At 44.0% G+C, this 24,296-nt stretch overlaps 2 protein-coding genes across 3 annotated transcripts; one reads left to right on the top strand and one right to left on the bottom strand.

The window, feature by feature from the left end:
• Nucleotides 1–11,512: 11,512 nt before the first annotated feature.
• LOC311111709 (biogenesis of lysosome-related organelles complex 1 subunit 6-like) lies at nt 11,513–15,150 on the bottom strand. Of its 2 annotated transcripts, none has more exons than XM_084154512.1 (6): nt 15,053–15,150; nt 13,781–13,872; nt 13,015–13,195; nt 12,578–12,665; nt 12,326–12,412; nt 11,513–12,036 (listed from the first exon to the last, which is right to left on the bottom strand). In XM_084154512.1, the coding sequence occupies exons 2-6, from the start codon at nt 13,842–13,844 to the stop codon at nt 11,917–11,919; spliced, it is 540 nt and encodes a 179-aa protein (XP_084010638.1). In that variant the 5' UTR covers nt 13,845–13,872; nt 15,053–15,150; the 3' UTR covers nt 11,513–11,916. The 2 variants fall into 2 exon arrangements, with proteins under 2 accessions (XP_084010638.1, XP_084010637.1); XM_084154511.1 differs by having other exon boundaries at nt 13,772–13,872.
• Nucleotides 15,151–15,166: 16 nt separating this feature from the next.
• Nucleotides 15,167–23,495, top strand: LOC311111708 (putative proton-coupled zinc antiporter SLC30A4). Its single transcript, XM_084154510.1, has 8 exons — nt 15,167–15,251; nt 15,879–16,443; nt 17,367–17,513; nt 17,824–17,977; nt 19,191–19,434; nt 19,996–20,101; nt 20,853–20,987; nt 21,295–23,495. The coding sequence occupies exons 2-8, from the start codon at nt 16,035–16,037 to the stop codon at nt 21,447–21,449; spliced, it is 1,350 nt and encodes a 449-aa protein (XP_084010636.1). The 5' UTR covers nt 15,167–15,251; nt 15,879–16,034; the 3' UTR covers nt 21,450–23,495.
• Nucleotides 23,496–24,296: the final 801 nt, after the last annotated feature.

The raw sequence follows: 24,296 nt of genomic DNA on the forward strand, positions 1-24,296 counted from the left end.
GTCTCAACATGACTGAGAGGACACATGACATGGTATGAAAGCCAAAACAAAACAGGAAATATTATTGACATTACATTACACTTTTCACTGGCTGTACCTCAGGTTGTGGCAGGAGGACACATATTCGGCTGCCAAAATTGCACATTTAGGCTTTTCACCCAATAAATATTTGATTTTTTATTCCTCTTTTATAGTTTCAAATTCTTTGTACTGAATGATAATTTTGGGAGAGAAAGATTATCTTAGCTCTGAGTATTTGTCACAGTGTAATAAGAAATTCAGCTCTGTCTCTACCTCTCCCCGGGGGCAGAGTGAGCACAGCCTGTCCTCTCTGGGCAGCCAGGTTTGCCTGTGACGACCGGTCTCTATAGCCAGACTGTGCTCACTGAGTCTGTACCTAGTCATTGTTTTCCTCAGTTTTCTATCAGTCACGGTGGTCAGATAGTCTGCCACCATGTACTGTCTGTTTAGAGCCAAATAGCATTGAAGTTTACTTTGATTTTTTGTGGTGTCTTTCCAATAGGTGATATATTTTTCTTTTTGCTTTGCGATGATTTGGTTGGGCCAGATTTTCTGAGTGCTGTCCTGAGGCTCTATGAGGTTGGTTTTGGTTAGTGAACTGATCCTCAGAACCAGCTGGCTGAGGGGACTCTTCTCTTGTTTCATCTCTTGACATAGTAGAGCTGTGTGATGGAATGTTTTGGGGTGACTTGTTTTTAGATGGTTGTAAAATTTGATGGCTCTTTTTTCTATTCGAATAAGGAGGGGGTATTGGCCCAATTCTGCTCTACATGCGTTATTTTGAGTTTTTCTTTGCACTTGCAATACAGTCTTGCAAAACTCTGCATGCAGTATTTCGATTGGATGTTTGTCCCATTTGGTAAATTCAGTATTAGAGAGCGGACCCCACATTTGTTTTTAGTGTACATTGATTTAATAACATCATATGTTTTCCCTCCAATACCACTTTCTATTAGTTTGTAAAAAAGACCTTTGTGCCAAATTGAATCAAATGCTTTCTTGAAGTCACAAGTAGATTTTGCCTTTGTTTTGGTTTACTTGTTTGTCAATTAGAGTGTGGAGGGTGTTAATGTGGTCTGTTGTTCGATATATTTTTACAAATCCAATCTGGCTTCTGCTTAGGATGTTGCGTTCATCAAGGAAATGATGTAGTCTGCTGTTTATGATACTGCAGAGAATTTTCCCCAAGTTGCTGTTAACGCAAATTCCTCTGTAATTATTTGGGTCAAATTTGTCTCCATTTTTATAAATTGGTGTGATCAATCCTTGGTTCCAAATATCAAGGAAAATACCTGCAGTTAGGATAATGTTGAAGAGTTTGAGTATAGCCAATTTGAATTTGTGGTCTGTATATTTGATCATTTCATTTAAAATACCATCAGCACCACAGGCCTTTTTGGGTTGGAGAGTGCAAAGTCTTTCCAATAATTATTGTTCTGTAATTGGGGTATCTACATGATTCTGATAGTCTTTGACTGCTGATTCAAGGATTTGTAATTTTTCTTGTATATCTTGTTGTTCTGGGCTTTTTGTTATATTGTTGTAGAGGTTTGCAAAGTGATTTCTCCACATATCCCCATTTTGGATAGCCAATTCCTCATTATGAGGTTTGTTTAATTTATTCAAATTCTCCCAGAAGTGGTTTGATTCTATGGATTCCTCAATTACATCCAGCTGATTTCTAATGTGCTGTTCCTTTTTTGTTCTTTTTTGTTTGTATTGCTTCAGTGTTTCCCCATATTGAAGGTGTATATTTTTGTTGTCTGGGTCTCAGTGTTTTTGATTAGATATATTTCTCAAGGACTTTCTTAGATTTTTGCAATCATTATCAAACCATTTTTCATTATCTATACTTTTTGGTTTGCTCTTATGTTTCTTTAGATTAGCCAAGGAGGCTAATTTGTAAAATATAAAGTTTATGTTCCAAACGGCCAAATTTACACCTTCATTGCTGTATGAGAATGTTAAGGCTAAAAAGTTGTCCAGGAGAGAATGTAATTTTTGGCTACTAATTGCTTTTTGGTAGATGTCTGTACTGTTTGCACTCCATCTATAGGTCTGTTTAGAAGCATGTAATTTATTGGGCCGTGATGCTTCATGGTTGGGTTCTGCTCTTCTCAGATACACTGTGATTTTACTGTGGTCTGAGAGAGGTCTCTCTCTCTCTCTCTCTCTCTCTCTCTCTCTCTCTCTCTCTCTCTCTCTCTCTCTCTCTCTCTCTCTCTCTCTCTCTCTCTCTCTCTCTCTCTCTCTCTCTCTCTCTCTCTCTCTCTCTCTCTCTCTCTCTCTCTCTCTCTCTCTCTCTCTCTCTCTCTCTCTCTCTCTCTCTCTCTCTCTCTCTCTACCTCTCTCTCTCTCTACCTCTCTACCTCCCACACTCTCTCTCCTCTACCTCCCCCTCTCTCTCTTTCTTTACTCCTTCCCCCTCTCCCCCTCTCCCCCTCTCCCCTGTCTGTCCTGAGGGAAGCCGCAGGATAAGCAGTAGTCAGTCTGTGGTAATCTCAGAAAGAGAATAAACAACAGCATAAATTGAAGTGGAGACTACTGGCTAACTCTGCTCTACTGTTTAAGGTTAGGTTTAGACTGGAGAGTATCTAGCCATATACTCACGTGCACACATATCATATACTTAAATGTCCACTCGTGCACACGCACACACACACACACACACACATACACACACACACACACACACACACACACACACACACACACGCACACGCACACGCACACACACACACACACACACACACACAAGACCAGAACCCAGCAACATCTCTCCTTGGCCTCTGAGGTGACTGTGTGACTGTGTATCTGCAGACACAACAGAAAGATATCTGTTTGTCTGAATAAACAAACTCTCTGATTCTCCCACAGTACATAGTCAACATGCTCCTTCTCTCTCTCTCCTTCTCTCTTCTTCTCCCTCTCTCTATCCTCTCTCTGTTACCCAATGTAGGGCAATAACAAGGGCAAGGCACATTGGTTTAATCAAATCATCCTTTTCCTCCACCACAGTTACCCATCTGCGTAGGGCACATTGCTATATTTACCAGTTTAACAGCAGCAAATCCCAGCCCACTGAAACCAGGCTGATTTATAAACCTGCTGTTTCTAATGGGCTTTTTACTGAAGCCTTGTTTTGAGGACTCACAGAAGTTATTTTTGTGGGAAACTAAAAAAAGAGCTTAAAATGTTGACTTGTTTTGAAAAACCCACCTTGAAGGCCGGTACAGCCTGAGGGCTAGAGAGAGTTAAAACAGTACTAACTAATCCAACTAACTGAGCACTAACTGCAACCAAAGGCCAAGTCGAGGGTAAACCCAGCACTTGGCTAGCCAACCCAGGGATGATATAGTAAAGGTTTAACCCAGAGTCTGGGTTGGTGGTAAAAGTGTCTTCTATACCTCCTGTGGTTCACCATAGTCTGTTGCTGCTAAGATGTGTAACATATCAGGGCAGTAATTACACAGACAGGGACAACAACAACAAGATTGTTTATCACTGAGAAGAGGTCTTTAGCCTAGAGAAGACAACAACTATGTAGGGAATAGGTTTCCATTTGAGATGCAAACAACCCTCACCTCTATAACAACACATCTCAATTCACCTTTTGGACTGGGATTTGGTCAATTCCAGTGCTTTTCAATGAGGAAAATTAGAATTAAAATGTCAGTTCACTTCCTAAATTGACTGAAATGAAATGGAATTGAACCTTGCTGGAGACATCTGACTTATCCTCTCACAGTGAAGAGATATATAGTATACTGTATGAGCTTTCTAAGGGCACATTGACTGTAACATCTTTTTAACTTTTTAAAAACATATTCCTCTCCATCTGTTGGGTCAGCCTGGGCAACTCAATTACCCACATTCCCTTTGTGCCCGTCTGGCCTGGTCAATTCCAGTGCTTTTCAATGAGGAAAATTAGAATTAAAATGTCAGTTCACTTCCTAAATTGACTGAAATGAAATGGAATTTAACCTTGCTGGAGACATCTGACTTATCCTCTCACAGTGAAGAGATATATAGTATACTGTATGAGCTTTCTAAGGGCACATTGACTGTAACATCTTTTTAACTTTTTAAAAACATAGTCCTCTCCATCTGTTGGGTCAGCCTGGGCAACTCAATTACCCACATTCCCCTTGTGCCCGTCTGGCCTGGTCATGGTTATATAAGACCAGGCAGGCATTGGATGGGAGGAAATCTAGCCTCACTGTGAGGTTGCATCTCAAATGGTACCCTATTCTCTAAATAGTGCACTACTTTTAACCAGGGCCCATAGGAGTAGTGCACAAAGATCCTGGCTGTGACCCAACTCTCCGAGGGTGTCTCAGGGGGAGTTGGGATATGCATAAAACACATTTCCAATTCACACATGCATATAATACACACTAGTACATGTGTGAAATAGGACAGATATAAGCACCCACCAAAGAGGGAATAGGGTGCCATTTTGGATGCAGACTGACTCTGTCATGCCCTGCTCTGGTCTCTGGTCTCTGGTCTCTGGTCTCTGGTCTCTGGTCTCTGGTCTCTGGTCAAAACACCAGCAGAACCAGACATGTTTTCCAGATCCATCACACCACTATACCCACTATCCCAGGCAGTGTCTCATCTCTGCCTTGCTCTGGTCAAAACACACCAGCCTGGGAGGAAAACTACCCACAGTCTCTCAGCCCTGCTCTGCTCTGGTCTGGTGAAAACACACAAGCCTGGGATGAGAGGAAAACTCTCCTCACTCTGCTCTGGTCAAAACACAAGGAGAAAAGTTTTCCAGCTCCACCACACCACTACCCACTATACCAAGCAGAACATCATATTATGGCTAGAGACAGGCAGTGTGGAATACTACCATGCCAACCAAATGGTAACGTTACGTATGAGAGGAATAAGAACAGGATGCAGCATCTATTAGTCCTGTTACTGTGGCCTCTGACAGCCATATCCTGTTTAGGTGGGCCGGCCAGCAATGTGGTGTGGGGTGGGGTCGGGTGGTGTGTGTGTGTGAGGAGAGGCCCTGTGTTGTCGGACCGAGACGCAGCCTCCCACTCCTCACCATCCTGAATCATGGTTTACTCAGACACACACACACACACACAGATGGACACAGTATGCCACCATCTACAGCTGTGTGTCTGTGGAGTCGGTAGCGGCTGCGGCTGCAGAGGAGAGGTTTGTTTTTCCTCCCGACGGCCAAAATTCTAAATACAGAGACAAGAACCATGGGAGGAGGGAAGGAGGAAAGGAGGGAAGGAGGAGAGGTGATGAAATAAGAGGGAGGAGAGGTGAGGAAAAGAGGAGAAGAGGAGAAAATGGTAGATGGGAGGAGAAATGAGAGGAGAGGGGAGGATAGGAGGAGAAATGAGAGGAGAGGGGAGGACAGGAGGAGAAATGAGAGGAGAGGGGAGGACAGGAGGAGAAATGAGAGGAGAGGGGAGGACAGGAGGAGAGGAGAGGAGAGGGGAGGACAGGAGGAGAAATGAGAGGAGAGGGGAGGACAGGAGGAGAGGAGAGGAGAGGGGAGGACAGGAGGAGAAATGAGAGGAGAGGGGAGGACAGGAGGAGAGGAGAGGAGGAGGGTGGAAGGAGAAGAGGACATGAGGTGGAGAGGAAAGGAGGACCACAGATGAGACCACAACCTTAGAAACCACCACTGCCCCAGGGGCTGTCTGGTCCCTCAACACTCCCCACCCTGGGGCTGTCTGGTCCCTCAACGCTCCCCAACCCAACCAGGGGCTGTCTGGTCCCTCAACACTCCCCACCCTGGGGCTGTCTGGTCCCTCAACACTCCCCACCCTGGGGCTGTCTGGTCCCTCAACACTCCCCAACCCAACCAGGGGCTGTCTGGTCCCTCAACACTCCCCACCCTGGGGCTGTCTGGTCCCTCAACGCTCCCCAACCCAACCAGGGGCTGTCTGGTCCCTCAACACTCCCCACCCTGGGGCTGTCTGGTCCCTCAACACTCCCCACCCTGGGGCTGTCTGGTCCCTCAACACTCCCCAACCCAACCAGGGGCTGTCTGGTCCCTCAACACTCCCCACCCTGGGGCTGTCTGGTCCCTCAACACTCCTCACCCTAACCTGGGGCTGTCTGGTCCCTCAACACTTCCCACCCTGGGGCTGTCTGGTCCCTCAACACTCCTCACCCCAACCTGGGTCTGTCTGGTCCCTCAACACTCCCCACCCTGGGGCTGTCTGGTCCCTCAACACTCCCCACCCCAAACAAGGGCTGTCTGGTCCCTCAACACTCCCCACCCCAACCTGAGGCTGTCTGGTCCCTCAACACTCCCCACCCCAACCTGAGGCTGTCTGGTCCCTCAACACACCCCAACCAACTGTTCAACCAAACACACAGACCAGGTGTCCCGGTTAATAAGACAAAAACATCATCCTTATTGTGTAGCAGACTCAAAATTGCAACGGCATCTAAAACATGTGGAACAGACAAAAACTCAACTGTTGAAAGTTGTAAGTAAACAGTTTCTATTTACCACCACATACAAACTCTATTTTTCTTAGTTTAGGAATAATGTTGTTGTTGTTGTTGTTTTACCATGGAAAACTGGATACCCATTTGGATTGAATAGTGCCCAAAGTGTGATCTCAGTCAGTGTAGTTCCTGCCCCAGACAGAGGGGGGCGATGGAGAGGAGGAGCAGGGACGGTTTTGTAGGCGTTTCCTGTCATAAAAAAAGTGAGACGTAAAAATAGCGTTTTATGTGAGCGGCTGCAGGAGGTGCGGTCGACACAAGGGTGTCTTGAGGTGGCCAGGAATTTAACCTTGTTTTTGTAAACAAACTCTACCATAATTTTCGCTAGTCGTCTGTCTCTAATATTAGCTCCTCTGTCTGAAAGTAACAAACTGTATAATACAAACTGTTCCCAGGTCATTTCAGTGTCATAAGTAATACCTGGAAAAACACAGATCATGGTAATAGTTCATCACTAGAAACATAGGGGTGAATAATAACTGTTAAGTAGATTTTTCACTTAGTCATGCATTGATGTCAATGGGACACCAAGTGAAAATTCGACTTCAGTGGAAGTTAGGGTTTGCCCCAAAGTTAGATACATCTCTGTACATAATGAAGAAGTGATATATGTGTTGAATTTTCAGCTCCATACGAAGCTGAGAAATCATATACTGTTAGCAGAGTAACTTCAGGAGGGACAGACTGCTGTTGGGTAATAAAATGGCAATACAAAAAATTGAAAAGAGCTTATATAAATCAGTGGGACTGGGGTACCTACAACTTACTGTCAAAGATAACTACAGAGCCTCCAACTTGAAGTTGCAATCCTTAGGAAATAATTTTGACTGAAAAATCTTTGAAACAAAGAATGAGAGAGTGTGTGTATGTGTGTACGAGTGTGTGCACGTGTACTGTAAATGGTGGGATACAGACGAGTATGCTGTTGGTTGTTACAGCTGTTATCTGAACACAGTCCACTAGATGGCAGCAGACACCTATTAGTATATAGGCATTCAACTCTGAAAACGTCTGCCGTCTCAGACACAAGGGTTGTGTTCAACTTGCCCTTAGGCACAGCTCTAGGACCAGTTCTCTCATCCTGTCCTTTTCCCATGTCATTTTCCCATACACTGACCTAGGGTCTGTTTTGTTTTTTAACCCTAATGAGAAAATGACATGGGAAAAGGACAGGATGAGAGAAAACTGGCAGACATTGTCAGAGCTGAATGCCTATATACTAATAGGTGTCTGCTGCCATCTAGTAGACTTTGTTCAGATAACAGCTGTAACAACCAACAGCATACTAGTCTGTATCACACCTTTTACAGTACACGTGCACACACTCGCACACACTCGTACACACACACACACACTCTCATTCTTTATTTTAAATATTTTTATTTTTCAGTTAAAATTATTTGAAGCTCCATGTGACAAAACATAGATACACTGAGTGTACAAAACATTAAGAACAACTGCTCTTTCCCTGACGTAGACTGACCAGGTGAATCCAGGTGAAAGCTATGATCCCTTATTGATGTCACCTGTTAAATCCACTTCAATCAGTGTAGATGAAGGGGAGGAGACAGGTTAACGAAGGATTTTTAAGCCTTGAGACAATTGAGAGATGGATTATGTATGTGTGCCATTCAGAGGGTGAATGGGCAAGACAAAAGATTTAAGTGCCTTTGAACGGGGTATGGTAGTAGGTGCCAGGCGTACCGGTTTGTGTCAAGAACTGCAACGCTGCTGGGTTTTTCACACTCAACAGTTTCCCGTATGTATCAAGAAATGGTCTACCACTCAAAGGAGATCCAGCCAACTTGACACAACTGTGGGAAGCATTGGAGTCAACATGGGCCAGCATCCCTGTGGAACACTTTCGACACCTTGTAGAGTCCAAGCCCAGACGAATTGAGGCTGTTCTGAGGGCAAAAGGGGGTGGTGCAACTCAATATTAGGAAGGTGTTCCTAATGTTTTGTACACTCAGTGTATGTAAACTGTATTCACAAAAACAGCCAAGCCCTCAAGTGCTTTCAAATGGCACATATATTCATAGCTGTTGAAAATGTCCAGTTACAAACAATTCATAGATGGAGACAGGATGTGTCCCAAATGGCACCCTATTCCCTATATAGTGCACAACTTTTGACCAGAGCCCAGTGGGACTTGTAGTGCACTACATAGAGAATAGGACGCCATTGTCATTGGAACAACAACTACTTATTGTTTGAATTAATTAATGTTTTCTTTAAACATTTGGAAACAAAATGTAGTTTACTTGTCAATAATCCTTTGATTGAAATCCAACCCCGTCGGTCTTGCCCCAAAGTTGCGCACCCATCGGTTTTGTTGGTCACAACCCACCCATCTATACTGTACATATGTGTATTTGTCTGTGATGCTTGTTGAGTAGGCTAATAGAGACCTAACATAATATTGTGCTAGGGACATACAGTAGGCTAATAGAGACCTAACAGAATATTGTGCTAGGGACATACAGTAGGCTAATAGAGACCTAACAGAATATTGTGCCAGGGACATACAGTAGGCTAATAGAGACCTAACATAATATTGTGCTAGGGACATACAGTAGGCTAATAGAGACCTAACATAATATTGTGCTAGGGACATACAGTAGGCTAATAGAGACCTAACATAATATTGTACTAGGGACATACAGTAGGCCGACATTCATTTAGGTCTTTACACAGTGAGGTATGTTTCACTTTAAAATAAACTTAAGTAACATTTTGAGTATCTAACTATCAGAAATGTGTTTTCACACGTGTAATTTCTCTGGCTTTCGAGCTCAGCATAGTTGAACGCTTGGTAGCCATAACAACGCCCTGCTGGAGGGGAGAGAATGATAAATTATTTTGTGACCTCGTACAGAGGGGGTTTGGGAAACTAAGCGCCTAACTTTTAATATATTCACAGGAGGAAGCGTTTTTATTCCCTGTAGGTTCTAACCTCTGTTTTGACACAAAATAATGAGTATGGAAACAGCTTCCCTCTGGTGGGGATTGATCACCCCCGCCAGCAGAGCATCTCACCACCAGCACCACAACGGAAAACTGGAAGTTGACCTCTGCATTGGTGGGTCTGTTGGCATTGGGTGATGTTTAAATGTAATAATGTGATGTTGATATCTCTAAAGAAGTGGGTTGTTGTTGTTTAGTTTTTATACACATCTCACTGGGTTTGTTCTGCTGTATTTTCCAGTTCTCTCTCAGGTTTGTTGCTGTAACTGCACTGTGGGATTTCCAACTTGTAATTAAGTACTGTATGTCAACTTAAAAAGTGGCTCCATTACAAGTGTTTTGTTATTTTCTTTGACATTTGTGTTTAACATTTGTATGGAGAATATTGGTAAATATTAGTCATACAGTGATTACTTGGTCTTGAATTCTGGAATCAGCAATGTCCTAAACTGTGTTCAGGTCTTCTTTCATTGTGATAAGAACCCCAGATGGTACATTTGATGCATCAGATGAATTTGACCAGATCAGTGTGAGACCACACCCCCTCTAACTGGCTGAAGATATGGCATCCACTACATCCCGGTCCCTCACAGCTGCTAGCCTGAGCCTGCACCAAGCAACCTGGATGCAGCATCTGAGCTATTGACTGCCCTTCTTGCAGGAGTGCTGCATGTGTCCTGAGACTTAGCACGTGGAGCAGGCATGAAGGGATCTTATCTAAACTTCTCTCATGCTGTTGGTGCCTGGGCAAAAACGGACGAGGCAGAATGGAGAGCAAAGGATGGTTGCTGAAGCTCAGGTTGTCTGGGTAGGGAAATCAGACTTCCCCTGGACATTGATATCGGGACATCACAAGGGCCACTCTGACAGCCATACGTTTAATTTGTGCTGTTGTGAGTTCTGAACTGCAAACTAACGGAATAAGAATTGAAGAGATGCTTGGTTGAATACCGGGAGGGAGGTGGGAGTCAACCCAGCCTGTAATTGATTTGGAATTGACAAAATTGTTTATTTGGAATGGCAGGTTGATTGTGGGTGTTCACACCTTGAAATGTGTAGTAAAGCTACATTTGAAAATGCATCGAGATACTTGGTCATTTGCAAGCCACTTTTGGTGGGTATGTCGAATGATTAAAACGGGAGACTGTAATTTAAGATGCATAAAGCTCATTTTCAGCATATTCAGTTAAAGGGATACTTCGGGAGTTTGGCAATGAGGCCCTTTATCTACTTCCCCAGAGTCAGATGGACTTGTGGATACCAAATGTATGTCTCTGTGTCCAGTATGAAGAAAGTTAGAGGTACTTCTGCTATCCAATGCTAACTAGTGTTAGCGCAATGACTGGAAGTCTATGGGTATCTGCATGCTAGTCTATGGGTATCTGCATGCTAGCAGATACCCATAGGCTTCCAGTTATTGAGCTAACTCTAGTTAGCAATTAACTCAATGCTTAGCATATTTTTTTTCCCCTTTGTGTAATACACATGATTTCCAGTGTTCTATTTGGGACACTCATTTGTGTACGGGTTGATGGTCACTAGACTTGATACTGAATGTTATGGATTGTTCTCATATCTGTTGATAGTGGTTGACACCAGACTGGAGGTACAATGACAGAGGACACCGATTGTTATTGTATTCTGTGACACTGTGATTCTGTAGCAGCTGATGTTGTGACTTCCTACAAGGTTCTCGGCAGGTGTTTACAGAACATTGGTGCTGTGACATTAGAATATAAGGGCATGCTTATGTAAAGGATCACTGCTTCCTCCTAATTCAGCTGGAAACCCCAGGATCCCTGCTTTGCTAGCACACGTGACCGCCCTTCTGAAGCGTCTTAGGGGGGACACTTCAGGCTGAGGAGTAAGTCTCACACATCCCCATGTGCTACATTCATCCCTCAAACATATTCAACACACACACACTTAGAGAAAGCGAGTTAGACATTTTTTCTCTGCTTCTGTGCTGGAGGTGTCTCCCTGTTGCAACCTATATTAAACCAGATTGATTTTGATTGACTTCATCTGCGACTGCTCTTCTCTTTTATTCACCTTGAAAATCCATATTACAGCCATTTAGGATGAAGTGAGGAATAGTCACTGCTGGCATGAGCTGTTTCTGATCTAAACAGCATGATTGGCCACGAAAACTAACCAGGAGCAGTAATCGTCTTGACACCACTGAATATAAAACAACCTACAAGCAGTACTTGTCCTAACAGCTCCGCATACAAGAGAACAAATCATGTCTGACTTTCTCACACCAACGATTGGATGAACTGTGTCATCTTGAGGAACTGAGTTGGTCTACTGTTCAACAACCAGAGATGGGGTCAGGGTCGGAGCTCTCGAGACAAGTGCGACGCAGCCCTCATCTTTGGCTCTATAGTATAGTTGGCAGTGCCAGAGTTAGGACAGAGTTCATGGATGGTTCTATGTTCTCTTGGCAGGTTTGGCAATCAGCTGCCTCTCTCTCTCCAGCTCCTTCTCTCTCTGTTGTTCTTTCTCCATAGCCTCCTTCTCTCTCTGCTGCTGGAGCTTCAACGCTCTTTTCTGGAGACAGAGAGACAAATTCAACGTGTTTTAAAACAACTTTTCATCACGGTTTCCCATTCAAGTCAATGTCAGTAAGTTCAAATTTAAGTTTACATTTAAAACAACTATTTCTTATCAACTGCTACCATAGAAGAGGAGAGGAGAGAATGAATGGAGGAGGTGGAGGAGGAGAAAGAGGAGGAGAGGAGAGAATGAATGGAGGAGGAGGAGAGGAGAAGAAACTATGTGGTGAGCAATAGCTAAGCAACAATAGTCCATTCTGGGGGGAAAATAAACATTCACCCACCTTTAGTTTAGTTGTCTTCTCGTGCAGCATGATCATGTCTTTACGTATGTTCACCAGTTTACCGTGATACAACTTGGCCTCTGTGAACTGAAACAAACAGTACCGGTTTCAAACATACATCATTCCTACAGGGAGCAGGAGGGGTGGACAATGAAAGTATTCTCTTCAGATGCTGTGTATGTTTGAAACAACAGACAGACAGAAACAGGCAGAGCGACAGACACAGACAGCCAGCCAGACAGTCAAATGTACCAGTGAGTTTAGATCCAGTAGGGAGTTGCACTCTCTGAATTTGGTGACTTCTTGGTCCAGTGTGTCCAGCAGGATGACTTGGTTTTGACTGGTGAAGAGGAAAGGAGAGGAACATAAGAGCTACAACCACATGACAGTCACACACCACAACACCTGTAACATGGACAGAGGAAACTAACTATCTTGTCAAGTAGAATCTAATTCAGACGTGATCAGTGAATTATCATTATCCTCCTAATAAAATGAAAGATGAAACTGGACTAGAGAAAACAACAAGTGCATCCCAAATGGCAGCCTATTCCCTTCATATTGCACTACTTTCGTCCAGAGCCCTATGGGCCCTGGTCAAAAAGTAGTGCACTACATAGAAAATAGGGTGCCGTTTGGGACGTACCCCAAGTGTTTGTTTTAATGTCTGATGTGACTTGAATACTAACTTGAGTTCCAGCAGAGCCTGTTTGGAGCTGTAAAGGTCAGGCAGGTAGTGAGAGAGCAGGCCTTCTGTCAGTTTCTCTATGGCCTTTCTGTCCACTACAATGGGCTCTTCAACAAGGACTGATTTCTCTGCAGGCTGGGAGTCCTCTGTAGGGCGAAAGTCCTGGAGAGTCAGGCTGAGATCTAAGGGGCAATAACAAACACTTTGTCAATTCTAGCCAGTCACATGTAGAAAGACCAGTCCCACTCCCTTCAGTTTGACATCATGTCAGGGTAGGTACATAGCCCTAGACTTTTTGGGGCTTTTTTGGGACAGGTCTCGGAGGTGAAAAATATGTCGATGTGCCCTTGAGCAAGGCACTTAACCATAATTGCTCCAGGGCCGCCGTTGATAATGGCAGACCCTGACCGTGACCCCACTCTCTGAGGGTGCATCAGGGAGAGGGGGATATGCAAAGAACACATTTCCAATTCAAAAAGGTCAAATAGAAGCACACACCACATTTTTTAATCATTATAATAAACATATTTTGACCAAAAACTAGTGCAAAGCCTGCCAGTGGAAAAGCACCTGAAGTGACTGATTCACACTACAGGGCAGACACAAACCGTACTGTCCTGGCACCAATATTTTATTTTCACGTCTTGTCCAGCATGGTTCCAGCAACTATGGTGAATATGTAACCAGGCCAGCCCAGGGCCTGGCATAAGGGCCTGATTCAGAGTTGAGATAAGCATGTGTAACTCATGACTAGTTACCGTAGCTACCAGTGTTCTGAGGAGGGTCACGTTGAGATGAGGAACCCTCATCTGCCTTCCCCTCTGTCTCCATGTGGGACGTCACTGTCTGATTCTACAGCCTAGAGAAAGCAAGCAGAGATGTTTTTCAGCAGCGGTGGTGTGGCCAATGGCCCTCCTCTTGGCCGTAGAGACAAAATGTTGCTGTTTTAAAGTAACTGCCCAGTGTTTCCAGATTTCCATGAAATATGACCTATAATTACTTACAATATGAGTGAAATAGTTTTCCTTCTAAAATGTTTTAATTAAGTATGCAAAGAACACATTTCCAATTCAAAAAGGTAAAATAGAAGCACAGTCGCTCTGGATAAGAGCATCTGCTAAATGACTAAAATGTAAATGTATGTTAAAAAGCAGCTTTTCTGTGTTGGAATGGTGTGGGCGTATACTGGTTATTAAAAATGTTTATGCAAGTGAACTGCTGATTGTCCAGCTCATCCTCCTCTAGACCACTGATTGGCCAGCTCATCCTCCACTAGACCACTGATTGGCCAGCTCATCCTCCTGAGGAGTATTACATCACACTATCACGAAATAGCAAGCATTTTTTTTTAAGTTTGAGGTGGGGTTTTTGAAGTGTTTTTATTTTATGCTTTGGCCACAAATACAAATATAGGCTGAGTCAACAACATGATTTGGGTATGAGTTAACAGAATATGAACTGTTAAAAGGTAACTTCTTTTTTTTAATCATATTTTTTGGAGTAGCGGCTCGCAGATGCTAAATGAATATAGGGGAAACACTGGAGATGTTAGACACTTGGACACTTGAACCTTCTGAGGGGTTGCAAACCCACTTCCTCTTGGAGAAGTGTGCAGACTTTTATTCCAGCCCTGCTCTAAAACACCTGATTCAGCTGATCAAAGGTGATTAGTAGAATCAGGTGTGTTACAGTAGGGCTGGAGCAAATGCCTGAAAACCCTGTAGCTTTTCAGGGGAGGATTGGCAAGCACTGGCTGAATGTCCTTAGTAAGTGAATGCCTGACTCAGACAACACAACCGGGTATCAATAAAATAGATAAAATAGTAACTAGCTAGTTGGATAGCAGCACTAGGGGAGTGCTATGGTGCCTGGCTTTGCTAGCTTTCTACTAAACATAGCTAGCTATGCCATTCCGAATAAATCTAGAAATGCTGTCCACTCTACAGTTAGCTAAGGCAGCAAAACACATATTCAAGTCATTCCAAATGGAGGCAATCATGTTATATTGTAAAATATACAGATGATTTTGAACACTTTACCTTTTGAAATGAGCTCTCCATCAAGAACCGCAACGTCTGGAAAACATCATGTGACGGCGTCACTCATGTGACTGTTTGGACTTCCTCTTTGAACCAAGCTAGTAGCTTGACTACTCAAACTATTAACGGTGCGATGTTACAGAAATGATTTTGAACAGAATCACAGCGAGGAAATATTTTCTTCTAGAAAAGGCTGACGGTCGGTAATTTTAACGCTAATGTTGTAAGATAAATGTGATGTTTTCAGCTCAGTTAAAAACAGAAATCGAGTCTCCGAGCTAGCTTGGCTAACCAATCAAGCCTCCCATCTTCTGTCAATGGTGAATCGATTTGTAGGACTGAGTTGTTGCCAGACATTACTATTGTGTGTAGTTAACAAGATGTTGTTTTCAACGACAATTTATTTAATGACAAACAGGGAATTTGGATGCAGACAACTAGCAATCTGTTTTGATTGATTCAGCCGACTGTGGATGCATTGTTTGTGTGTGTTCGTGAATTGGAAGTGCTGTCATCCCCATTGAAGTTCCCCTCGAATCATCAGAATTCCCTGAAATGGAATGGTCATCGTTTTCAGTGCATGAACTATTGAATATGTAGGCTTCCTTAAATCAATGTCCACCTCGGAGTGTTCTGTTACACGGGTAGACGATCGATACATACTTACAAATGTCAACCTGTTGTGCAGTTAGCCATATTCATTTGTTTAAAAAATCCAGTATCTGTATTATACTGTACCGTTTTAACAGACACTGGGTGTGTCCTAAGTAACGTTAGGACGTTTTTTATTTATTTCTGGTAATGATTCATTTGTTCCATCCCACAGGTGTTTCAGGTGTGTCAACACAGAGATGTAACGTTACAGCCACAACCACTGATTCAATACTTTATAAGACGGTGACATTGGTGAGAAGCACACCAAGCTCGGACCGGCATCATTGAAAGTTAACGGCTCCTGACCTGTCAACAACTGGTGTTAACGATGTCAGGTGGTGCGAGCTTCATGAGCAAGGTGCGGTCTGCCTTTAGGAAGGAGCCAGAGAACTGGGACCTGAGCGACACCGCACCCTTTGACCTCTCCGGTGACGAACTCGTGGAGGATGAAGCGCCCAAATTCAACAAACTCAAAGTGGTGGTTTCCGGTGAGATGGAGGACTACGCAGCCGGGGCATCGCCGAACGGCGTCGTGGTGAACACAGTGGTGGTGGACGATGACGACTCGCTGCTCGACTCGTCCTCAGGGAGCTTGGGGAGCCCCAGTGTCAACATGGACCGGTTGCAGTGTGAGAGCTGCACGAGGAAGAGAGAGGGGGTTAAACGGAGGAGAGTGATGAAGAAGTTGGTGTGCGCCTCTGTGTTGTATTTCCTCTTCATGATTGGAGAACTGATAGGTGAGCAGACAAGACACATACTACACTAGTCTGTTACAGTACTGACTACAGACTCTCATTATACACTGCTAGTACTGTGATGTTAAAGCTGTGGCCTTCAAGTTCCAATCAAATCAATGTAGTATGATGTTTGGAGCATTGACTTCCAAGTTCCAATCTGAAGTAGCCTGAGTAGACCTACTCACTATCGCTGGTCCTGGAGAGGTACTGAGTGTGCACTGCAAGCCCAGCACTAGAGCACACCTGATCTCACTAACCAACTAATCATCAACACCTTTTATTAGGTGAATTAAGAGTGTTGGTGATGGGCTGGAACTAAAGTCTGCACAGTGCACTCCCTGTAGCTCTCCAGGACCAGGGCTGGGGACAGCTGTTGACTGTACTCAGTAGTTGCTTTTCAGATCCTAAATCTCCCACATCAACATTGTGATTGGATCTGTAATCTTAGTCGGTCATACCTGTCCCACCTCATACCTGGCCCCAGGTGAAGAGTTGAGGAATGTTCAACACATGGTGGTATTAGCATACATGTACCTGTACAATCACCTGCTGGCGTAACAATACACACATATACCTGTGATGAGAAACGTAATGTGTGCTTGATCATGTTCTGAGAAATACCAGTATTGATTTAACTAACAGCTAGCTCTGTATCTGTGTGTCTGTAGGTGGAAATGTAGCTAACAGCTATCTGTGTAGGTTATAATGTAGGTCAGGGATAGGCAACTTTGATGGGGGTGGGGGCCACAAAATCTGAAGTCATCATGAGAGGCCGCAGTGGCTCGCGGGTCTGCGTACCAACATCCATCCATACCCACACATGCAGTCAGAGCCGGCCCTAGCCTTTTGGGGGCCCTAAGTTAAATTCTGTTGGTGATATTGTATTACGATCACGTATTTAATGTCTATCTGTGTGTCTCTAGGTGGTTATGTAGCTAACAGTCTGGCCATAATGACTGATGCTCTCCACATGTTAACTGACCTGATTGGGATAGTGGTATCTCTACTGGCGTTGTGGCTGTCTGCTAAACCACCCACCAACAGATTCACCTTCGGACTGCATCGCCTGGGTACGTTACTGTTACTGCTCTCCTCTTGTTCCAGAAAGATCCACTTTCTAGATCTGTCATATTTTGGAGATGGAAAGTGTGAGGTCAGCAGTGTTCTGATCCTGTATCTCACGTTTCTCTCCTCAGACTGTGTAAGGAAAGTGACCTTGTGATTGAAAAGCTCAGAGAGGTTTCTGCTGTTTTAGAGCCTCCTGTTTAATAGATGCAGACAGTAAACTGTTACCATATTACATTCAGCTGTCCAGTATAAACGTTTGGGTACATTATTTGCTATAGTCTAATCTGTCTCTCTCTCCCCCCCCCCCCATAGAGGTGGTCTCAGCCGGTATCAGTGTGTTACTCATTTACATCCTAACGGGGGTGTTGTTGAACGAGGCGGTGCAGAGAACTGTCAGTCAGGACTTTGATATCAACGGAGATGCCATGCTCATCACTGCAGCTGTGGGGGTCGCTGTCAACCTAGTGTGAGTAGCTGAGTACACACAACTGCATGCACACACACCTGCATGCACACACAGACGGAGAGAGCAGTCATTTTGCACCCGACAGTGGGGAGGTGAGGAGGGAGGGATTCCTGATTCCAGTTAGAGTGAATGAATGATAAAGCTTTATGACATGTATGATGATATGTCATAAACTACTGCAGTCCAAAGGTCCACTCCTCTCCACTTCGCACTACAAAATGACTTTGCAATTGTGTGACTCAGTTGGTTAGAGCCTGGCGTGTAGTGTTGTTGTTGATGATAAGTGGCGTGTGTAGAGTGTTGTTGTTGATGATAAGTGGCGTGTGTAGAGTGTTGTTGATGATGATAAGTGGCGTGTGTTGATAAGCGTGGCGTGTGGAAAATGTGTTGATAAGCGTGGCGTGTGGAAAATGTGTTGATAAGCGTGGCGTGTGTAGAGTGTTGTTGATGATGGTAAGTGGCGTGTGTAGAGTGTTGTTGATAAGCGTGGCGTGTGGAAAATGTGTTGATAAGCGTGGCGTGTGGAAAATGTGTTGATAAGCGTGGCGTGTGTAGAGTGTTGTTGATGATGGTAAGTGGCGTGTGTAGAGTGTTGTTGATGAGCGTGGCGTGTGTAAATTGTGTTGATGAGCGTGGTGTGTGTAAAGTGTGTTGATGAGCGTGGCGTGTGTAGAGTTGTTGATGAGCGGGGCGTGTGTTGATGAGCGTGGCGTGTGTAAATTGTGTTGATGAGCGTGGTGTGTGTAAAGTGTGTTGATGAGCGTGGCGTGTGTAGAGTTGTTGATGAGCGGGGCGTGTGTTGATAAGCGTGGCGTGTGTAAAGTGTGTTGATGAGCGTGGCGTGTGTAGAGTGTTGTTGATGATGGTAAGTGGCGTGTGGAAAGTGTGTTGATGAGTGTGGCGTGTGGAAAGTGTGTTGATGAGCGTGGCGTGTGGAAAGTGTGTTGATGAGTGTGGCGTGTGGAAAGTGTGTTGATGAGTGTGGCGTGTGGAAAGTGTGTTGATGAGCGTGGCGTGTGGAAAGTGTGTTGATGAGTGTGGCGTGTGGAAAGTGTGTTGATGAGTGTGGCGTGTGGAAAGTGTAGATGATTGATAGTGTAGTGAGTGTAGCCTCAATCATCTATAGTAATGATTAAACGTAGTAGTACAAGATTAAACGGCCACAAGAAGTTAAAAGCAAACTGACAAACCTCTCTCTTATTTATTTCTATAGTATGGGTTTCCTCCTGAACCAGACCGGTAACGGTCACCTCCACTCCCACGGGGGTCATGGTCACTCCCACGGGGGTCCCCCTCCACCCTCACACGGCCATGGCCACAGCCACGGTGGCCCCCCAGCCCAGGGGCAGCAGGGTCCCCAGGGCAGCCTAGCGGTCAGGGCAGCCTTCATCCATGCACTGGGAGACCTGGTCCAGAGTATAGGGGTCCTCATCGCTGCCTACATCGTACGCTTCAAGGTAGGCTGGAACGTCAGACCTGGGAGCAGGAAGAGGGGTTAAAGATCCATTGATTTTGTAACTGTTGTTTTAATGTTGAAGGGATGAATGGGATAGTTTAAGGGCTTTCTGGGTCGGGCCAGGGTCGTGTTCATTAGCCCATGCAACAGAAAAAGTTTTTAAACATTTTGCAATGGAAAACTCAATTTACCGTTTCTTATTCGGGTTTCCCAAACTCGGTCCTGGGGCCCCCCCCCCACGGGAGCACGTTTTGGCTTTGTACCTACGGTCCTGGGGCCCCCCCCCCCCCCTGGGTGCACATTTTGGTTTTTGCCCTAGCACTACACAACTGATTCAAATAATCAAAGCTTGATGGTGTTTATTTGAATCAGCTGTGTAGTGCTAGGGCAAAACATGCACACAGGGGGAGCCCCAGGATCGAGTTGGGGAAACCCTGCCTTATTGGACGAGTCCACATAGTTCCTTTCTGTTTGTCTGTTTCTTTCAGTTTGGTACCTAACAAACATGACCCAGCTGAGTTAGATTGACCTGATATCTAACCTTTGACCTTTGCCCCCCTAGCCAGAGTACAAGCTGGCGGACCCCATCTGTACCTACATCTTCTCTATCCTGGTGCTGTTCACTACGATACGCATCATACGAGACACGGGAGTCATCGTCCTCGAGGGTGAGAGAACGGCTACATGTATTACAGTTCATATATTAATTAGCCTATATGTGTACTGTATATGATTTAGATCAGTGGTTCTCAATCCTGGTCCTGGGGGCCTAAAGGGGTGCACATTTTTGTTTTTGCCCCCTAGCACTCACACACTTGATTCAACTAATGAACTCATCAAGCCTTTGATTTGCCAGGGCAAAAGCAAAAATGTGTACCCCTTTGGGTCCGCAGGACCAGGAATAGGAACCACTGATCTAGACCATACCATAATGTCCTGGAGGGACGGAGATAAGCTACATTCTCATCATACTTCTGCTCACCAGACAGATCTACTGTGAGAGAGAGAGCTAAAACACAGTTTCAATTGCTTAATCTGGAGCTGTAAAAATGTCCCATAGTGTTTAAATAATAGTAGATTGTTCTCATGCTATGAATGGGACAAGTCTTTCGCTAGCAACGTACTGGACATGGCAACAAGACTGGCTAGAGAGACGAGCAAAACAATGTTAACATTCTGAGTTTCATGAAACTTAGTGTGTTTTACTCAGTGGCGTAAAGTATTTAAGTAAAGATTCTTTAAAATACTACTTAAGTTGTTTTTTCAGGTATTTGTACCTTACTTTACTATTTATATTTTTGACTACCGTACTCAAGTAGACGTGTACTGGGTGACTTTTACTTGTACTTGAGTCATTTTCTATTAAGGTACATTTACTTTCACTCAAGTATGACAATTGGGTACTTTTTCTACTGTTAGGGGCACCCAGGCATGTGGACGTTCAGCGAATCAGAGAAGACCTTCTGAAGTTGGAGGACGTCCAATCAGTGGACGAGCTCAACGTGTGGGCGTTAACCGGCGACAAGACCACCGCCCTCGCACACCTGCAGCTTTGTGAGTGACCTTTGACATTCCTCTCCTTTGTTAGTTGTACACATGGCATGTGGAGTGCATTCTGTTGATAGGTTTAGGAACACTACACTCTGGTTGTATCTCAATGAGTCTTTCTGTGATTCTTCACATCCTATGTCCTCGAACCCTTCTCAGCTGTATTGGAGCTGTTCTAAGGTCCTTCCCCCTCGGACCTAATTCTCCAATGAATTTTAACAAGGTGTCGAGAGAGGATGTGAGGAATCGAGGAAAGATAAATGAAGAAAGAGCCACTGTCCTAACCCGATTTCTGTTTGTATTGTGCTTCTAGCGCCCTCTAGTGCCAGTGCGTGGGAGGACGTGCAGGCCAAGGCCAGACACCTGTTGATACACACTTACGGCCTGACCAGGTGCACTGTGCAGGTCCAGACACACAGAAACAGGGCTACACACACCTGCACACGCTGCCGAGAGTCCACCGCATAGCCTGAAAAAATAAAACCACACAGAGTCTGAGGACGTTATACCAGACTGGTGTCAAAGCGTAGTGAACTGAACTGATCTATGCCATCGGCAGGATACTCGGACGGACAGTCGGACGCACATTTATTTTTAAAGGACAGCTGATTCCTCCTGGGCTGTTAACCTGCCTGCAAAGTTTTCTGAAGAGGAGGGGTTGAACGCATCTTAACCTTTCAACAAAAACAAAAAAAGACATATCTATAATAATCACCATTAAAGCCTGTAAATGTTAATAATTTAACATTATTCCTTTTGTTACTTTACTTATATAATTGAACTGTGTTAATGTGTTTGTTTGTGAGAGCTGTATACTTTGACTGTATGTGTTTCGAGTGGGGTGATAGCAGGGAATGAGTGTGTCTCTGTGGGTGAATCTCAATTCTATTTCCTTGATTCCTTCTCAAAACGCATCGGAGGAGATGGTCCTAGGGGAGGAATATCAGATTCAATACAATTAAAATTCACCCTGTCTGTCATAACCTCTCCTCACAAAATAGAACCACTGGGATCTACTCTGACCTGTTAAGGACCAATCCTAACATGAGATATGCACCTGTATGTAAAGTCTGGCACGCCAATGCAACAACTTACACAGAAATACAAGTTAACTGTGTGATTTATCTGAAGTTAGTATTGGTCCTCTAGTGTAGCGGAGAGGCCTGTATCAGTGTTTGACAAGGTTGATGTGAGGCTGTCAGAAAATGTTACTAGCTGTCCAATCCTTTCTTCCTCTGTCCTTGTTTCTTTAACTCTTCTCAAAGCTAATTGGCAGAGAGGATCCAAGGTCCTACCCTCTGACGACCTCCTCCAATGAGCTTTGAGAGGAATTGAGGAAAAAAGGAGTGAGGAAGCTAGTAATGTTTTCAGGCACAGCCAGAGATGAGGCCCAGGCCGGCTCTAAAAGGTTAATCCATACATCTGATCGTGTTATTGATCATCTGATGATCGTGTCAATATTGCCTTTGCTAATGTTTGAAAATGGCTTCTCCTTCTTTGCTCATTGTGTTGAACCAATAGACAGAGAGAAGTGTTGTTTTTATGTTAAAGGGTTATGTTTCTTTGACTTGTTTCTTTAAGTTAACTTCTTCTAGCTGAAAACAGTAAATGAACAATGAAAGTGACTTTGTGAATCATGTGTAATACTGTAGTAGGGTAATACATGACTACTGCCTCTAGTTAATTTCAGCCAGTTTTATTTAATTATCTTCAGATTGATTGATTGAGCCTGTCAACATTTCAGATAGGCAGTATTTTTCCATAAGCATTATGAGGGCTGTGAGATAATATGCCAATATTTATCATATGCATAATTCAAAGCCATATTTATTATGTGTGTATATAAATACATATGGGTTTGGCATCATCATGTCTTCAGGTCTTGGTTGGTTCCTTAATAACCACTAACTGTCCTAGTCCTCCTGTCCCAGCTTATCAACATGAGGTTGGTTGGAACTGACAAATGTATTTTCCTTTCTCTTAACTGCAAATCAGATCAGTATATGCATTACCTGCCTTGCGTTGCGCTTGTTTTGATGTTTATTTAATTTGGTCGATCATGTGTCAGGGTTGGCTCTCTACAGCAGCACTCACCAGTGTTTCTGTGATTTGCACATTCATTCCTTCAACCTGAACACTTCTTAAGGCTCTGCTCCAATATCCACTACGTAGAATGAAGTATGGTTACTTCCCAAATGGCATAGCTTCTAAGTGGTAAACTAGTATGGGCATGAGAACCGAGCCTTCTATTCTCTTATCAGGATGCAGTATTGCCCGGTTGTTGATCACATGATCAGCTGTTTGTTTACGTGTAAATGATTCATGGTTATCAATCTTTAGTTAATTTATCACTAGACCGAGACCTGTCTCTGAGTCTCACTCACGCTTCCCTTTACTAAACTAACACAGTACGACTATCACTGTCTCAACTTAAAGATTTGTTGACTGGAAACATGTGAATGAAGAACCTGTTACATTTAGAAATAAATATTTTCTTTTGAACACCCACCTAAAGAGTTGTTTTGTGGTTTGTTCTGCTTCTACAGGGGACTACATCCAAGGTATTCAACATGGGATGCTGCTGGTAAGCTTTTACATTGACATTTTAGTCATTTAGCAGACGCTCTTATCCAGAGCGACTTACAGTTAGTGAATACATTTTTTTTTTTATACTGGCCCCCCATGGGAATCGAACCCACAACCCTGGCGTTGCAAACGCCATGCTCTATCAACTGAGCTACATCCCTGCCGGCCATTCCCTCCCCTACCCTGGACGACGCTGGGCCAATTGTGCGCCGCCCATGAGTCTCCCGGTCGCGGCCGGCAGCGACAGAGCCTGGATTCGAACCAGGATCTCTAGTGGCACAGTTAGCACTGCGATGCAGTGCCTTAGACCACTGCGCCACTCAGGAGTACATTGGACATTCATTTTAGCCAACACGTGGCTAACTTGTTAAACCAGCTGTTAGCCAAAATACTTTACCTTTCTAGCTAAAATAGGCTGTTAAAGTTGACACTTCTTGTATTCCATTTATAACTGTGGGGAGGTCAAAATAAAATGTATACATTTTTCAATGTTTTACTTTGCCTGGCCATTATCCTTTACCCAATAAGACATAGGAAAAACATTTTTTTGTGAAAATCTGAAAATCTGACTCCCTGGGCAAGAAAATTAAGACCCTGAACTAGCAGTTTCTGACCTCTGGTCCTCTAGTTACCCCAACAGTACATATTTTTGTTGTAGCACACCATATTCTACTTGTCAACTAATCATCAAGCCCTTTAAGGTTAATCAGGTGTTTTTATCCAGGCTAC

The sequence above is a fragment of the Coregonus lavaretus genome, assembly GCF_964263955.1.
Source record: "Coregonus lavaretus genome assembly, chromosome: 37".
Lineage (NCBI taxonomy): Eukaryota > Metazoa > Chordata > Actinopteri > Salmoniformes > Salmonidae > Coregonus > Coregonus lavaretus.

Coding starts and splice junctions, on each gene's coding strand:
- LOC311111709 (XM_084154511.1), bottom strand. CDS start 13,844: ATGGAGACAGAGGGGAAGGCAGATGAGGGTTCCTCATCTCAACGTGAC. Junction 13,196..13,771: donor TCAGAACACTGGTAGCTACG/GTAACTAGTCAT, acceptor ATTGCCCCTTAG/ATCTCAGCCTGACTCTCCAG. Junction 12,666..13,014: donor CAGGCTCTGCTGGAACTCAA/GTTAGTATTCAA, acceptor CCTCTTCACCAG/TCAAAACCAAGTCATCCTGC.
- LOC311111708 (XM_084154510.1), top strand. CDS start 16,035: ATGTCAGGTGGTGCGAGCTTCATGAGCAAGGTGCGGTCTGCCTTTAGG. Junction 19,435..19,995: donor CCTACATCGTACGCTTCAAG/GTAGGCTGGAAC, acceptor TTGCCCCCCTAG/CCAGAGTACAAGCTGGCGGA. Junction 20,988..21,294: donor CCTCGCACACCTGCAGCTTT/GTGAGTGACCTT, acceptor TTGTGCTTCTAG/CGCCCTCTAGTGCCAGTGCG.